The sequence below is a fragment of the Myotis daubentonii genome, chromosome 8, assembly GCF_963259705.1.
Source record: "Myotis daubentonii chromosome 8, mMyoDau2.1, whole genome shotgun sequence".
NCBI classification, from domain to species: Eukaryota; Metazoa; Chordata; class Mammalia; order Chiroptera; family Vespertilionidae; genus Myotis; species Myotis daubentonii.
The window spans coordinates 13104901-13122810 of NC_081847.1; the positions used below are offsets into that span (position 1 = coordinate 13104901).

Below are 17910 nucleotides of genomic sequence, written 5' to 3' on the forward strand. Positions count from 1 at the left end.
CCGGTGTGAAGGCAGGAGCTGGAGTGGCTGCCTTGTACCCAGAGGCTGAGGTTGCCTATTGGGAATGGCTGAGGCGCCCCACCAGCCCTGGATCAGTGACCTTGGAATTGTTACACTAGAGACAGAAATAAACATCTATGTTGTTAACAAGAATGGAAGGAAGGGAGGGAAAGAGAGAGGGCAAGGGAAAGGGAAAGGAGCCTCATTATCTGATTTCCCCCCAGAAGTGCTTGCGTTCACAGGCTGCCGTCGGGGTTCATGGAGAGTGAAACGCGCAGCACCACTTTTTTGTTCGCTTCCTTGTGTCAGGTGCCCTCGCTTGGAGTCAAGGCCAGGAAAATCATTTGTCTCTATACAAGCTTATAATATCGCCTCTTTTTCTTTCTCCCCTCCGCCTTCTCTTTTTCTTTAAATATCAGGTGAATAGGCTGATGCAACTCAGTACATTTCCCTTCTTATCTCAGCTGCCAGGAAACTCAGTTACAATCATTCCACTGTCATGACTGTCACATCCCAGGTGCATGATAACATCTGTGTCCATGCTCCACAAGTCAGCGTTTATCGCTTAGCATTTTTAGTTGTTCTGGGAGACTGGATAGAATAGCCCAAGGTCCAGATTCACCTCTCCCTCACTTACCAGTTTCCCCGTTGCAAAATGGGGTTGCTCACCACAGAGCAATAGATGCCCAAGATTCATCCTGCCCGCCTGGTAATAGGACCCATCTCTTGTTTTCGGAAGCACCTGTCTCTCGTGTGGTTACTCACCCCTGGCAGATTAGCCCTGGCTTGTTCTGTTGATGGGTCTGCAGGGTCCAAAAGAGAGAGCGAGCAGAAAGTGCAAGGACTCTTGAGGCCTACGCCGGGAACAGGCACAGCCTCGCTTCCCTGCATTCCACTGGCAGGAGGGAGTCTCAAGGCCAGTCCAGATTCAGAACATGTGAAGGGCTTTGGTCCGGGGAGTTCATTAATTAGAGCAGTGGTTCTCAACCTTTGTTGTGGCCCCACCCCATAACAAAGAAACAGAATTTCCGGAGGATGAGGCCCAGAAATCAGGGTTTTAAAAAGATTCCCAGGTGATTCTAATGTGCAGCCAAGGTTGAGAACCACTGAATTAGAGGATCAAGACAGTGGAACTATCTCCATCCCCACCTCCACCTCTATAAATGGACAGGAGACCCAGGTCTAACCCAATGAGCATCCCATGTGGCTCCAGGATGAGTAAAGGGAATTGCATCTGACCTGATTAAGGCCAGCCTGAGTCAACCTCAGACTTTCACTACGACTACTGACAGAGACACTCTCCTTTGACTGGGGCTGCCAAGCTGGCAGGATGTCAGGGCTGCTCAGAGCCATCTTACACAACACAGGAGAGGCTGCCTGAGGGGGAAGCCCACACAGAGGAAAGCAGAGGTGAGAGATGGAGTGAAACGAATCCCGACAACATCCTTGGAGTTCCTGGATCCTGCTGTACCTGAAGCTGCATCTCTCCCAGCTCCTTGAAGCCAGGATTCGACCCCTGGACTTGCCCTGCTAGATCCAATAACTTTTTTTTTAAGACCCCAATTTTTAAGAGCCAATTTTAGTAGAGTTCCTATCACCAGTAACAATAATCATCTTAACTATTACTTGTAGGTGAATGGCTCTCATACTGAACACTTTGTCAGAGAGAGAGAGACAGAGGGGGCGGGGGGAGAGAGTCTTTCCTTTCAGGTTCAGAGTGGGACGTCCTGGATCTCATGCCACCATGCCACCGGCATTGCTTGCGAGCTCCCCGTCATTGGTTAAGGGAGTCATGACTCCTCCTGCCCCAGTTATAAGAATTCCAGGAGCTCATGCACCTGCATGTGCTTAATGCAGAGGGAGCACTCAAATGGCATTTGGAACCTCAGTCTTTCTCCTTGGAACTCAGTTTCCCTGTGGCCAAGATGGGGTGCAGGCATGCCGGAAGCTAATCCCAGCATGTCATAAATGCAAGAAGTTTCATCAAAAGGTTGATGGAACTTTGAGGACTGCCTGCTGGAAATGGCTAAGGGTATTTCCCCACACCTAAAGATTTGCATAGATGATTGCTTGCTGCCAGACAGCTGAGGGCATTTTAATCTACATGTTACTGCCTCCTACTGGCCAAACACCTGAACAGCCATAGGCCGTTCCCCCAATCTGACAGTGGATTCTGTATACTAAACCTTGCCTTCGATGTGTATATCTACCTTGCTTTAGGACAATTTGTGTTAATAAAAAGCAAGGGGTCCAGAGAGACAGCAGAACTTGGTTCCTTTAGCTACGTCTTCTCTGGTTCCCCAAAATGCCTTCCAAAATTATGTTTCGTCTCTAGACTCTTTAATAATTTACACGCAGCCCTTCTCTAGATTCCTGAACCCTTCTAGATGCTGGACAAGACCCCGGGCACAGGCAAATGCAATCTAGGAGAGAAGCAGACGGGGCAGGGGAACCCTTGTCCCTGCCATACCTGGGCAAAGCTGCTCTCCCCTGAACAAACAGTTTAAATTATGAGCCTGGCTTAAGATTTGGTATTTCTTGCTACATGAAGCCCATGAAAAGATCAGACCATGCACAGAGGACAGGAGCTGAGCCTTTGATGATATTTATTATATGCCAGACACTGGTTACATGTGCCCTCCCCCCTCCCCCACCCCGGCCCCTGCCCAGGGGAAACTGAGGCCCAGAGAGGTTAAGTGACTTGCCTAAGGTCACACTGTAAGTAAGTGGCAGAGCCGGGATTTGAACCCAGCCATTCTGGCTCCAGAATATCCTCACTCCTAATCATTGCACTGGATGACCTCTCTGGAGAATGTAAAAGATGAAAGGCTTATTTTTCGTTGCATAGCCAAAGTCAAAGAGAGGACATTAGCAACCCTACTGGCGTCTATGTAAATAGGGCCTTGATTTTGGTGTGCACAAAGGAACTAGCCATCCTCAGGCTGCCTCTCACCAGGACATGTTTTCTTTGGTCCGTGCGAGTGTTTTACATATTGGAAAAATCCCCCACCGCCCCGCCTCCACACACACACACACACACACACACACACACACACACACACACACACACATAAACAACGTAGGGCTGGAGCTCAGGGGCGGGCTGGGTTTGAAGGGGGGTCTGTTCACTGCAGGGGGAGGGAGAGGAGAAGGCCTCAACCCCTGAATAAGACTCAGTCTGAGGCCCTTTCTGGGCTCAGGGGCGGCCTCATCTGGGTCCCAGCACATCCCCAGGAGCCAGCCATTCATTCCTGCTGGGAGCACAGTGCCCTCTTGTTCCCCCGCCGGCCTGGAGCCCCAGAGGGGAAAGGCGTCTGGGTGAAGCCCAGACTCCACCATCCGTGGGCTCTGTGTCCTCGCCGATCCCTGTCCCTCTCTGTGCTTTCCTTTTCTCACCTGTAAAATGGGCTTGCCGCCATCCCTGCCCAACGTCCAACCTCCAGGCCCCACTGTCTGATCCTCTTTCGGGGAGCCGCTCTCCCCGCTTGCTTGGCTGTCCATTAAGGTCAGTGGTGGATGCATGATCTTAACTCAGCCAACCGGACTCTCTCTTGGGAGAACCAGAAACTTAAGGAGCGTTAAGGCCAAGCTGGGGAACAGTTGGGGCCGTGAAGACCCTGCCCTTTGGCTCTTGCTCCCCTGCCCTTGGTTCTGACTTCTCATTCGCGGGAGGTGACCTGCACTTGTCCTTTCCAAGTCCCAGCTGGTCAGCTTCTCCTTCCAATACCCCGTTGCTTGCCTTTTTTGCTTAAATTAGCCAGGGTTGGCTTCTGCTGCTTGGCATCTAAGAACTCTGCTTGATGCCAGGGTGACAACTACCACTTCTAAAGCAGGCGTGAGAGTCAAATGATAGGCACTAGAGCAGTGATGGCAAACCTATGACACGCGAGTCAGAGGTGACACGCGAACTCATTTTTTGGTTGATTTTTCTTTGTTAAATGGCATTTAAATATATAAAATAAATATTAAAAATATAAATCTTTGTTTTACTATGGTTGCAAATATCAAAAAATTTCTATATGTGACATGGCACCAGAGTTAAGTTAGGGCTTTTCAATATGCTGACACGCCGAGCTCAAAAGGTTCACCATCACTGCTCTAGAGTGTAAGGCAGGACTTGGAAAACTGTAATGTGCGACCCACGTAGAGGAACCTCACCGAGAAAGTGAAGGTAATGCTGGCGAGGATCAGTTATATGATTTGTGGGGCTCAGTGCAACATGAACACGTGAAGCCCCTGTTCAAAAATCATTAAGAATTTCAAGATGACGAGAGCAGGGCATGACACCAGTGCGGGGCCCTCCTGAGCGTGGGGCCCCGTGCTGGTGCCAGGCTGCGTGTCCGTGAAGCTGGCTCTGACCGGTCTGTAGATCCCATCTCAGCCAGGCTGGGCAGGGGGTCCGGGCAGGGGAAGCTGTATCACCCTGATCTGTATCCCACTGCCCCCACCCGGGAAGTACTGGAGAACGGTCACGGAGGATGTAACAATAGATTCTATCCAACAAGCACCAAAAATGGAACAGATACTTTCATTTGCTGCTGTATTTAGTCCTCAGAAAGGAGGACTTCCCCGGGCCTGCTCCCAGTCAGCCACAGAGGGAGAGGTCCATCCCCGGAGACACAGGGCTCCTCCGGAGGCTCCAGGACTGCCACTCGCCTTGCTGGACTTTCTTAGAACTACACTGAAGGCTACACTCCTTCCCTCCTTCCTTCCCTCCTTCCTTCTTTCCCTCCTTCCTTCCTTCCTTCCCTCCTTCCTTCCTTCCTTCCTTCCTTCCTTCCTTCCTTCCTTCCCTCCTTCCTTCCTTCCTCCCTTCCCCCCCTTCCTTCCTCCCTTCCCCCCCTTCCTCCCAGCCTCCTCTGGCTCTCCCTTTAATTTCCTCCCTGGCATTTCCCCCAATATATTTCTCATATATTCCATCTCATCTTGGCTGAGGACCTGGACTAAAATACTTTTCCATAACAGATTTGGATAAACTAAAAGGAAGAAGGGGTGCAGGCTTCCAGGCAGGTAAACAGCATGAGTAAGGTGTGGAGGTGGGAAGGCCCAGGGTGTTCGCACCACAGGGGGGGAAATTGGCCTGTCCTGAGAGGGCACTGAACTTCCATGCTCTAGCCCCGTGGTTGGCAAACTGCGGCTCACGAGCCACAGGCGGCTCTTTGGCCCCTTGAGTGTGGCTCTTCCTAAGCCTTAGGAGTGCCCTAATTAAGTTAATAACAATGTACCTACCTGTATAGTTTAAGTTTAAAAAATTTGGCTCTCAGAAGAAATTTCAATCGTTGTACTGTTGATATTTGGCTCTGTTGACTAATGAGTTTGCCGATCCATCAGAGGAAGTACTCTGTCACTTTGGCCAAGTTACTGAGCCTCTCTGGGCCTTGGTTTTACCATCTGAAGATTGGGAATAATAATAATACTCATTTTATGGGGCCTTGTGCAGATTAGATGGGTTAATATGCAAAAAGGGTTTCAAACGGCCTAAGTTGCCAACTACGTTAGAGCTGCAATTAAAAAAAATATTGAACACGGCCCCTCCCTGAGCTAGTTTTCAGCTTTGAAGGAGGCAGCACACATAATATTTTCCTTCCCTGACATAATTTGTTTGTGGCCTTTCGGATGCAGATACGAACCAGACCTGGTTCTTGGAAGAGAGGAGCAGGGGTGGTGGGAAGGGCTGCCCTTTCCCAGTCAAAGCCCCCCTGTTCTGAAGGAGCTGGGTCGTGACATTACCCTCCCGACCCAGCCAGATGTCTCGTCTCTTACTGGACAGTGAACATCTGGACACACGGAGACGCCCACAGGGGAAGGTCCGGATAACGGTCCGTAGGTGGCAGCCCCTCGTGCAGCTGGACAGAAGAGGGACTTTCCTGTCTGTGGGCTTCGCTTCCCTCGCTTCCCCGAGGAAGGCTAAGGTGTGCCTACTGCACAGATAAGGCACAGCAACTTGCTGAGGGTCATGTGGCAAACGCGCGGCAAGGTTGGGGCTTGGATGTGGCTCTCCGGCCTTGGCTGTTCCAGTCTTTTCACCACGGGCTGGGGATCGCTGTCGCTCATCTTCATTCCTGAGGATGTACCAGTCCTGCCCCAGGCAGGGCCCTGTCAGTCCTCATGGGCCAGTCCTCATGGGTCAGGGCAGATTGGAGTCTCTGCTACTTTCCAGAGAGTGCCTGCTCCTGCAAGATGCTGGAGCAAAGAGAGCTGGGTGCCCCATTAGCCTGATACATGTAGAAGGCCTGAGCTATTTTTAAAAAAATCAAAAATAATAAGATGAAGCAACATTTTGAATGATCACCATGGACTGGTACTGCGAGAGGAGTTTCAGATACATTCTTTATTACCTTACGTAGTCTCCACCACAGCCCCAACTGGAAGGTCATCTTAGCTGAGAATGCTTTTGGCTGCATGGAAGAGAAAATCTGACTCATGGTGTCTTTACTTGGTTATCTCATTAAACAAGAAGTCTAGAAATAGGTGGTTCCAGGGAGGGTTATTCTACAGCTCTATTTTGCAATTCTCCTTGCTTTCCCTCCTAATCCCCCCACCATCACATCTTTACACAACAGCACCCAAAAAAGAGGAGGGAAATGAGGAGGGAAAAGGCGCCCCCCGCGGCCACCCCTGGACCAATCCCTAACAAAGAGGGATTTCCCTGGCTCGCTCAGACCAATGGTGGTTCATTTCCTGGGAGGGGGATGGGACCACTTTTCTAAACACCTGCCTGATTCCTGAACAAAATCCGGTTCTGTTAGCAAGGACAAGCCAGGGGCCCCCAAATGTTCTCTCATTGGTGTTTGAGCAGCTGTCCTCCTTTCCTGGGGGAGTTTTGCCTCTGGGTTAAGGGGGGGGGCGAGGAGAAAGGGCCTGCTATTTGGGACCCTGGTCTACACATAAGCCAGGGGTGTGGGATAGAAGAGCCAACATTTATTGAGCACCTACAGTGTGCCAGTCCCAGACTGGGTGACTTCATTCTCTCGCCATTCAATTCAGTCCTCACCACAGTCCCGAAAAATCCCATTTTTTCAGATGACAAAGCTGAGACCAGACCTGGATCACACCTAAAGCGAGAGTCTGAACTGGCATAAGCACTGACAGCATTACCTTTCACTAATGCAGTGGTTCTCAACCTTGGCTTCACAGTAGAATCACCTGGGAATCTTTTTAAAATCCTGATTTCTGGACTCCATCCTCCGGAAATTCTGTTTCTTTGTTACTAAGGTTGTGGCCCCACCCCATAACCAAGAAACAAAATTTCCGGAGGATGGGGTCCAGAAATCAGGATTTTAAAAAGATTCCCAGGTGATTCTACTGTGCAGCCAAGGTTGAGAACCACTGGACTAATGCTCACTGTATGCGAGGCACTCTGACAGCTAGCTGTTTCACCAGAATCAGGTCCTTTACTCTTCATCCCAACTCCATTCACTGATGAGGCACTGAGGCCCAGGGAGGTGGAGCGGACAGCTGAGCTGGGCTGTGAACCCCACTGCCAGAAGGTCGCCCCTGGGGCCCAAATTTGAAGAAAACCTCCAGGCCTGTTCTGTGGCCTTTTTAGGACTGTTGGCTTCACCAGCAGAGAAGCTAGATAAATAAACAAGAGGCTCCGGAAACTCCTTTTCCCTTTTGATGTCCTGGATCCACTGAGGCCACATGAGAGTCGTCCAGCTGCCTTGACAGCCAACATTAAACAGGCAAATAAATGAATCCTTATTGTGATAGCAGGAAATGTTAAGTACAGAAAAAAAAACACCCCACACAGGTTAAGGCAACAGAGAGTGATGGTGTGACTTCTTTGGACCAGATGGTCATGGAGGGCTTCTCTGAGGAGGTGACAGTCCAGTAGAGGCAGAGGAATGAGGGATGTAATGGGAAGAGCCAGCTGTACAAGTCTCCAACAGAAGAGCATTCAGGCAGAAAGAAGAGAGAGTGCAAAGGCCCTGTGGTGGGCATGAGTTCGGCATGCGTGGAGAAGGGTGAGAGGTGAGTGTGGCTGGAGCAGAGTGGGTGAGGGTTAGAGTGGGGGGTCGAGGGGGAGACGTGATGTCAGGGAGGTAAAGGTGGGAGGATGCAGATCATACTGGTCCTTGTGGGACCTTGTAGGGCTGTGCTCTGAGAGTGGCAACATGGATAGTTCTGAGTGGGATTCAGCGACAGGATCTGTCTTAGGTTCTAGCAGGGCCCGTCTGGCTACTGTGGGGCGAATGGCATGTGGAGAGATGAACGCTGAAGCCAAAAGGCTGGGGAGGATTAGCAGCTCCTCAGAGGGCTGTTGGGAAGAAGAAATGAAACCTGCCTAAGTTCACCCAGCCATGAGTGGTAAACCAGACCTCTGGTCCTACTCCACCCTCCACCCAGTCTCACGGAACTTACCAGAGCCAAGCACTCAGTGTTTGCAACTCCCTGCTACTGACCAGTTCTCCCTTCCTCACACAGCCTCTGAGCGAAGTCCAACTCTGACCCGCTGGCCCCAGATAAGTAACTGGCCTCAGAGGGTAGTTACCTGTGCAAGGATTGGGGGTGAAAACGGGGCTGCGGGTGTAGGGAGTGGTGAGCTTGCAGCAAACCTGGAGTTGAAGCATGGTAGTGTGGATGAAAGGGGCCACATGCTGACCTGACAAGCTCAGGGGAGGCCTGCATGGCAGTCTTGCAAACTCAGAGACCTAAAGTAACCACAAAGGATGGTCTGGAATTAAACTTTAACTAAAAGCAGTGATGGTGGGCAGTTTCTTCACGGACAAGGTCAACCTTTACCTTCGCTGAGCCTATCTGTCTTTTTGCATCTATAATAACATACCCTTGAAATGTCTGGGTAACTTGTGACTTCCCTGTATCTGGAGCCACTGGGGCACAACCAAATATGCTGGGTGCCAGGACAGATACCACAAATTCCTTCATTATCATGTTAATTGATCCTGCACCCACTTAAGTATGTGTCCATCATTTTACTTTTTATCCAGTCCCAGGGGTGTCCCTGCTTCGCTTAATCCCACCTCCTTAAATCTGTCACAATTAATGTTAACGTGAAAAAACCCATTGAGACCTGTAAAGAATTTTTGTGAGTTTATTTGAGCCAAACTGTCAGCATATGCAGGGAAGCAGAACCTCAACGAATTGAGATAGTGCTCCGGAGAATGGCGGGTTACATTTGTATTTATACATTTGCAATCAAAGGAGGGACATAGGTGGGTTACATGAAATTCATTGGTGACAGATTTAAGGAGGTGGGATTAAGCGAAGCAGGTGAAACCCCTGGGATTGGATAAAAAGTAAAATGATGGACACATACTTAGGTGGGGGCAGGATCAATTAACATGATAATGAAGGAAATTGTGGTATCTGTCCTGGCACCCAGCACATTAGGTTGTGCCCCAAGGGGTCCAGAAAAAGGGAAGTTACAAGTTACCCAGACATTTCAAGGGTCTGTTATCATAGATGCAAAAAGACATAGGCTCAGTTAAGGTAAAGGTTGACCTTGTCAGTGAAGATACCGGCCTAGGACGTAACTGCCCACCATCACTGCTTTTAGTTAAAGTTTAATTCCAGACCATCCTTTGTGGTGACTTTAGGTCTCCGAGTTTGCAAGACTGCCATGCAGGCCTCTCCTGAGCTTGTCAGGTCAGCATGTGGCCCCTTTCGTCCACAGTGGCAACCAGGGGGTGGGAATTGCTTTTTAATATTTTAACCCTGCTGACTTGGTTTCTGTCATTATTCGCTTGCTAAAATAATAGAAAAGTTATTTTGATTTTCTGAATTATATAAATCACCCCATTCGATTGAATACCCTATTGATTGTCATTTGAATACCCCATTGGTTGTGGTCATACTGGTTTTAGAAACCACATTCCTCTGTACCTGGAGGCCAGGACTGCACAATTATTCTAAATTGCCTCAGTGGCTCCAGATAATGTGTTTCCATTGACTCAGTGGTCCCAAGACCCGAAACTATAATTAATCTTTGTAGATAACGAATCGGCTCAGTCTAGCTTCTGTAACCAACTGCTTTTTTGCAAACCAGGTTTTTGATTCCAAACCCCGAGATGTAATCAATGCCTTTGTGACTTTTGCCTATACACGTCTGGTGTTGCGGCCATCTTATCACTACGAGATTTGTAGTCCCGGATTTGAAATAAATGTGTCTCCTTACTTCGACTTCTTGAGGCATCCTTGTGTGATTCGCGGGGTACATTACAACAGAGTGAAGCCAGGCTTCTCTCCCCCTCTGCCCCCCATCCCCACCCCTGTGAGCCCAGTTTCTCACCAGCACCCAGGGGTGGGCTCCTGCTGAGCCGCCTGCACCTGGGGGCTGGCACCTTAACCACCAGGTAATCCTGACACCACACCCTGAGCCACTGCTCTGCCCCGGTCCAGTCTGGGTGCTGTCCCCTCACGGGTCTGCCCCTGACAGCAGGTGAGGCCTGGTTCTCACAGCCGGGTTCCCAGTGGCTCTGCGACCCCCTCCCTGGAGCAGTGGTTCTCAACCTTCCTAATGCCGCGACCCTTTAATACAGTTCCTCATGTTGTGGTGACCCCCAACCATAAAATTATTTTCGTTGCTACTTCATAACTGTAATTTTGCTACTGTTACGAATCATAATGTAAATATCTGATATGCTATATGCGTTTTCCGATGGTCGCGACCCACAGGTTGAGAACCACTGCCCTGGAGTTATGCAGGTAACACGGATGGGGGGTGGAGGGGGGTAGCATCCCGCCCAACGCCACCCACAGCGTAGAAATCAAGTCTCCAGCTCCCGCCTGGGTGGGGTGGCTGGGGTGGCGGGTGGAAGCCCCTCCTTCCCCTCCCACCAGTCACCCTCCCGCCCCCATCTCCGCATTCCCACCCCTTCCTCCCTCGCATAGTTTCTCCCTCCTTGCATCCTCTCTTTTCCATCGCCCTCCCGCCCCACCACGCCCCCTCCTTCCTCTCCAACCCGCAGCTCCCCTTCCCTCCACCCCACATTTTCCACTCCCCCCACTTTCGTGGCCCAGGGGTGGGCCTGTCTCGGCCCGAGCTGAGGGGAGGGGTCTCCAGGAGCTCCCCCCGCCCCCCACCCTGCGCCGCCTAAAGGCCCGGCCAGAAGCTGGTCGGAGGGCGCCGCGGCCGAGAGACGCACCTGGGTCGCCGGCCGGGCCATGTCCTGGGCCGTCCTGCTCGGCCTCCTGGCCGCGCTGCTGCTGCTGCTGCTGCTGACCCGCCGGCGCACGCGGTGAGTACCCCTCGCCGGCCCGCCCGGCCCCCCAGCCCAGCCCCGCCGGCCGGGCCAGACAAAGGGGCGTCCCGGCTCCGGCCTGGCTGCAGCTGGGGGTCGCGGAGCCGGCGGCAGGCCCCGGCCGGAGCCCCCGCCCCCGTGCCCACTGCCACCCCCACCCCCACCCCGGGCGAGTCCCTCGGAGGTGGGAGTCCAGGCGCCCGGCACCAGGGCTCCCGCGCGTATCCCGTATCCCGGGCGGGGCCGGGCCTCTCCGCCGGCGCCGAGAAGCGGGGAGGGCGCGCAGGAAGGTGTGGGGACCGGCCGGGACCTGCGGTGGGATTGCAGGTGGGGACCCAGGTCTCCGGGCGAGGAAGGGTGCGCCGACGGCTGGTGTGGCCCCCGCTCCCGCTCTCAGCTGCCGCCTGGGTCCAGCACCTCCTTGGGGTCGACCCCAGCCTTGCTCTCCGCAGCCCTGCGGGCCTTCTCCTCCCCGTCCCCGATGGGAGAACTGAGGCTGCGGGGGGCAGAGGCCCTGGGGGGATGCCCTCTGACCAGCCCCGAAACCACCTTCCACTGGATTCACAGGTGGCGCTGGTTAGGCTGGTACTCCCCTCGGCCAGGGCAGAAACGGGGCTCCCCGCCCCTGAGGTTCCTGGCCCCAGAGGCTGTCCGATCCCATTGAGAATCTGCAGCTCAAGAGAAAAAGTAAAACTCATTCAGTTACACTTCACATCAGGGAGATGGCAGTAGGTCTCTTTCTTTCTCTAAAACATTTCCAAGGTTCATTTGAATTGCACACGGAAGAGCCGGATGCCTTTGACTTAAAACAAATACTCCGTTAGGGATGAGCCCTTCTCACCACCCTTCCGACAATTCTGGACTCTCCTGCGGATCCGACTGGGGCAGCCTTCCAGATCTTCTGAGAGCACACTTTTCATGGTAGACTAGCGTTACAGTTACAGAAAAGTTGCAAAGGGAGTACAGCGCGTTCTCAAAATGCCCCTCACCCAGTTTCCGCTCCTGTTAAGAGTTTTTGTTATAAATGTATATTTGTCAAAACTAAAAACCACCTCTGGTCTGTTAGGACTAACCGAACTGCAGGCTTTATTTGAATTTCATCAGTTTTTCCATGAATGTCTTCTTTCTATTCCCAGAGCTAATCCAGGGTGTCATATCTCTCCCGTCTCCTTCCTCTGCTGTTTTTACAATTACTCTCTCACACACAGACGTGAACCTTAAACAATACAGCCAGTGTAAGTGCTTGCGTGCCTGTGTGTGTGTGTGTGTGTGTGTGTGTGTGTGTGTGTGTTTAAACTGGAGTATCTGAAAATTTCAGAAATTTTTCTGGAAACTTTTTATTTTTAAACAGTAATGTTAGTTGAATTTCCAAACAGTAAGTTCACAATATTTTTCTTCAACAACCAGACACCTTTTTAAGTGAAATTGAAAACCATGTATTCAATCATTTGCCTGGAAAGAAAAAGAAAAAGACAACAAATAAATTTCCCTGTGATGAAATGAATTATTTCCCCTGAGTTGTCAGGCTTTTCGGAGACGCCATGGAGAGGTGTTTTCAGACTTGATGTTGGCTTTTTCCACTCCAGATTTTAGTTGTGACATCCCTCCGTGCTGCTATGTGGAGATCTAATTCATTCTTCTGATTTTCTGTATAGGCTTCCATAGTATGAGTAGTGGCAGGCTTCTTTTTGCCTTTTTATTCCTGCCCCTATTGATGGAGTTTTAGGTTGTTTCCAGTGCTTTCGCTATTTCAGACAATGTGCTGTGGTTTTCCTGTGGAGATTCCTGGTCTGTGCTTTTCTCTGGGGCAATGGGGGCCACCATATAAATATATAGAGTTGCCTGGCCAGCATGGCTCAGTGATTGAGCGATGACTTAGGAAATAGGAGATCACAGGTTCGATTCCTGGTCAGGGCACATGCCCAGGTTGTGGGCTTGATCCCCGGTGGGGGCTGTGCAGGAGGCAGCCGATCAATGATTCTCTCTCATCATGGATGTTTCTCTCTCTCCCGCTCCCTTCCTCTCTGAAATCAATAAAAAATACATGGAGTCTGGGAGGCAGGGTGCTCAGTGCCCTGGGTGCTCAGTATATGGACATTTCCAGCTTCTAGGAATAAGAACAAGTTGAATCACCACTCTGCCTCAGTTTCCCAGTCTTTAAAGTGGAGATGATGATGATAACAGTAGCTGAGAGTGGAATTGCTGGGTTAGCGGGAATGCCAATTAAACACTATTTTAGTTGATTGTTGCTAAACCCAGAGAGCTAATGTATCTTTGAAGGTAAGTTGTTCACTTTTATATCTATGGGTGGCTTAGGAGGTTCCATAGTGGGTATTGGGGGAAAGTCTGGGTATGGGGGTCACGGACAGCTGGAAGACAGTTGCATGGACCCATGGGGACCCCAGTTCAAGCCCCCAATCTCACTTCCTCCTCCCGAATTGGTGAGGGGCACTCTTGTTACCCCATTTCACAGAGGAGGAACCTGGGGCCCAGAGAGGCCAAGCAACTTGCCCGAGGTCTGCCTGGGTTAAAAATCTGGGCTGCATGAAAGTTTAATTCCCAGGAAAAATGAATTCTCACTCTTTGCATACATTATATTTGTGATCTGAATGCTCAAAAGTCTTAGAGCCACACGGTGTTAAGATAGTAAGAGACGCAGCTATGACCAAAGATGCTTAAGAAAGCACAAGTGACCAAGTGCTGGAAAAAGAGGCAGATGATGCTGGTGCTGTGTAGATGGTGTCAAACAAGCAAGGCCCTGCAGTTCCCTTGTCTGTTCTTTCTCCTGCCTGACCCTCTCAGTAACGCTCATAGCCCCGTCTTACAGCCCAGGCTTAGAAAGGGTAAGTGACCTTTGTAAGGTCATACAGAAATTACATTCCCCATTTAGCCGGTTCCAATGTGTATGCTTTTCCCAGTAAAAAGAAAAAAAAACACTACTTCAGTCAGTCAGCAACTCTGTCTTTACCTGTGCCTTTGTTCTTTATAAAGTTTAAAAAATTTTACTTATGAAAAATTTCAACTATACAGAAAAATAGAAAGCATTGTATAAGAAACCCCTGTACCCATCACCTTGATATATATATATTTTTTTAATGGGAGGAAAATTTAGTGTGTTCAAAAGACAGAGTTTGTCATCACAAGGACCATCTTAGCATCTGTCGACTTAATTAAACATTCAAACCTGTAAGAATTTTATGGCCGAAACCGGTTTGGCTCAGTGGATAGAGCGTCGGCCTGCGGACTCAAGGGTCCCGGGTTCGATTCCGGTCAAGGGCATGTACCTGGGTTGTGGGCACATCCCCAGTGGGGGATGTGCAGGAGGCAGCTGAACGATGTTTCTCTCTCATCGATGTTTCTAGCTCTCTATCTCTCTCCCTTCCTCTCTGTAAAAAATCAATAAAATATATTTTAAAAAAAAAGAATTTTATGCATTTATTCAAGCCAAATTGACAGCAATTGCCGGGAAGCAAAATCTCAATGGATTGAGAAAATGCTCCAGAAAATGGCAGTTTTGCACCTTATTTTATGCATCAGAATCAAAGGGGAAGATAAGGGTTACATGAAATCCTTAGAAATAAGGCGAGCCCCCAAAATCAGGGGTCCTGGTAGAATACAAAGCATACTCGAGAGCCAACAGCAAGCAAACATCTTTCCTCCTGCAGGAGGGTGCGCACACACATGGTCAGGGAGCACACGCACACTTTTATTCCTGATGCATGTGACCTGTCCCTCACTCTTAATTGGAAGATCTTAGGCTCCCAGTCTAGCACAATCATCACCTTGATTTGACAGTTGTCAAGATTTTTTTTAAATTCTTTTTTTAATTATTTTTTTTCTAAGATTTTAAAAAAATTATAGATATCATAATATCTTACCACTAAATATTTCATATGCATGTCAAAGAAACAATGACAATCACAATTCTGTTATCTTGAGAATATAAAAAAATAATTCTTTTTAAAAATATATTTTTATTGATTTTTAGAGAGAGAGAAAGAGAGAGAGAGAAACATTGATGTGAGAGCAAAACATTGATTGGCTGCCTCCTACATGCCCCCTACCGAGGATCAAGCCCAAAATCCAGGCATATGCCTTGTCCAGGAATTAAACCAGCAACCTTTCCATTCACAGGATGATGCCCAAACAACTGAGTCATACTGGCCAGGGCTAAAAAATATTTTTTAAAATATATATATATTTTTTTATTGATTTCAGAGAGGAAGGGAGAGAGCGAGAGATAGAAACATCAATGATGCGAGAATCATTGATCAGCTGCCTCCTGCACATCCCACACTGGAGATCAAGCCCGCAGCCCGGGCATATGCCCTGACCAGGAATCGAACCATGACCTGCTGGTTCATAGGTTGACACTTAACCACTGAGCCATGCCGGCTGGGCTAAAAAAATAATTCTTAATGTCATCTAGTTCCAAGTCCAAATTCAAATTTCTGCAATTATGGCAAGAATTTTTAAGCCCAGGTTGGCAACCGTGAGTGCTTCCTCTTGGGAGAGGTGGTAAGCTGGGAGTTAGGAATCTGCTTGTTGTGCCCATTGAGGCTATGGCCTGCCATGTGAGCATCAGAAACCTTGCTTTCCCGGCCCCAGTTTTTCCATCTGTGTTCTGAGCTGGCTCATGTAGCTGGTCTCTCATGCCTGAGCCACTTCCCCAGGCTGAGTGCATCTCTTCCTCTTTGGGCTTGTGTGCCTGTCACCAGGGGCCTTGGGAAAGGTCTCCTGGGTGGGAAGCCCCTTTTCTGGGGGGCCCGAAGCCACAAATGGCATCAGGCGAGGGTTCCTGGTGGTTCAAGGGCTGATCTGGGCCTTTGCAGAATATGGAGTTTCTAGGAACAAATAAATCTGTGTTCTTCCAACATGTACTAACCAGAGGTCACCAACTGGTGGTCCATGGCTGGATTCAGTGCCAGGTAGGTCTGGTGTGTACCGCAGCACAAGGGGAGAGAATTGGGAGACTCCACACAAAAAACCCTCCAGATTTCCAGCTTCTTATTAGAAATTGGAACATCTAACAACACTTGCCTGGGACTCAGTAGGAGAAGCCTCTCCATTACTGGTGGCCACAGTCCCCACCACTCCCTAGTGCCTCTCCAACATGCAGCTGTTGTATTTGTCACTATACTTGCTCTGCTGTTTTTTCTTGTGTTGAGAAACAATTCTCTGAATCTGTGACTATTACAAGACAGGAAAACAAAACTAGAGCAAGATGGCCACATGCTCTTTCTAAACAGTGGGAGGCAAGGAGAGAGGGTGGAGTGAAAGAGGGTTAGGGAGGCCCTCCGTTAGTGGCAGAATGCCTACAGGTGAGCCTTGGAGAAAGAATGGGTGAAGCAGTTTAAACAGTAGCTCAGGTTGTTTCAACCCGGCCGGGCAGCAACCAGCCCCCTTCTGTTCTTCCATCAAATCCTCCCAGAGCCTGAGGCCCTGAACTGAGTTGAAACTTCTGGACAGAGCGGTCAGGCAATCCACCAACATTGCACAGCAAAATGGCACAGCCTCTGCTCTGGGCAAGCGAGAACATAGATTATCTGTACGCTGCTTAACCTGCGCTAGCTCCCTTAACCCTCTTAGCAACTGCTCATTGAGCACCAACTATGCACAATGCATTCATCTGACACATTTATTAAGCACCTACTCAGGGCCAACAACTAGTGCCACCTTAAGATACACAAAGGTGGGTGAGATGCATCCTTGACCCTCTCCCCTGATTTGCAAAGAGGCGAGTGGATGCTGAAGCCGGTTTGGCTCAGTGGATGGAGCCTCGGCTTGCGGACTGAAGGGTCCCAGGTTCGATTCCGGTCAAGGGCATGTACCTGGGTTGCGGGCGCATCCCCAGTGGGAGATGTGCAGGAGGTGGCTGATCGATGTTTCTCTCTCATCAATGTTTCTAACTCTCTATCTCTCTCCCTTCCTCTCTGTAAAAAATCAATAAAATATATATATATTTTTTAAAAAGAGGCGAGTGGAGAGAGAAAGGGCAGGTGGTGGATTGGTGAGGTTGGCAGGAGGTCTGTAAGTGAGGAATGGGCAGTTGTTGGAGGACCCCACACAGTGGGAATTAAAACTCCAGGGGAGAATCAGAAAAGGTGCCCTGGTGTCTGAGGCGGGCCACAATCCCCTATGTGGGCAGGAGCTGGGGATGACAGGGTCAACCCTGCATCCTGCCTGCTCCCCGCTCCCCCACCCCCTCCCGGGCCTGGCTGGCAGTGCCTGAAAAAAGTGAGAGTGTCAGAGAGGCTAGAGACTGCAGACCCAAAATAGAGCCTCCTTCACCCCTGCTGGGCAGCCTGAGTCACGCTGGAATGTGAGTTAGATTGAGGGCTGTGGGCTGGACGAGTCCTTGGCCACAGGGGTCAGATGCCTGGGCTCCCAGCTTCCTGCCTTTGTCTGCACCTCCTAGGGCTTTTCTGGGGAAAGATGAAAGCTGCCGGAAATAACACCTGGCTCGCTGGGGGGCTGCTGCCCAGATAAAAGGGATAAAGGTTGATAAAGGAAGCCCCCGCCCCACCCGCATCCCCAAAGAGGTCTTAGGGAGACAATCTCAGGCCCTGCATTTGGGCAGGTTTCTGAAACCTCTCTGTGACTCAGTTTCCTCATCTGCAAAGTGGGGATGCAAATGCCCACTTGGGGTGACTTGAGGCCAGGGTAGCATCTCTACAGCCAGACCTGCCTGGATTAAAAACTCAGA

At 50.1% G+C, this 17910-nt stretch overlaps 1 protein-coding gene across 1 annotated transcript in view; it reads left to right on the forward strand.

Annotated features, from left to right (window-relative positions):
- Nucleotides 1–10925: 10925 nt before the first annotated feature.
- PTGIS (prostaglandin I2 synthase) overlaps nucleotides 10926–17910 on the forward strand; it is a 43984-nt gene continuing 36999 nt past the window's right edge. Inside the window, exon 1 of the mRNA XM_059705338.1 lies at nucleotides 10926–11201. Coding sequence (XP_059561321.1) covers nucleotides 11128–11201 — 74 coding nt within the window. The 5' untranslated portion in view covers nucleotides 10926–11127. The remainder of the gene's footprint in view (nucleotides 11202–17910) is intronic.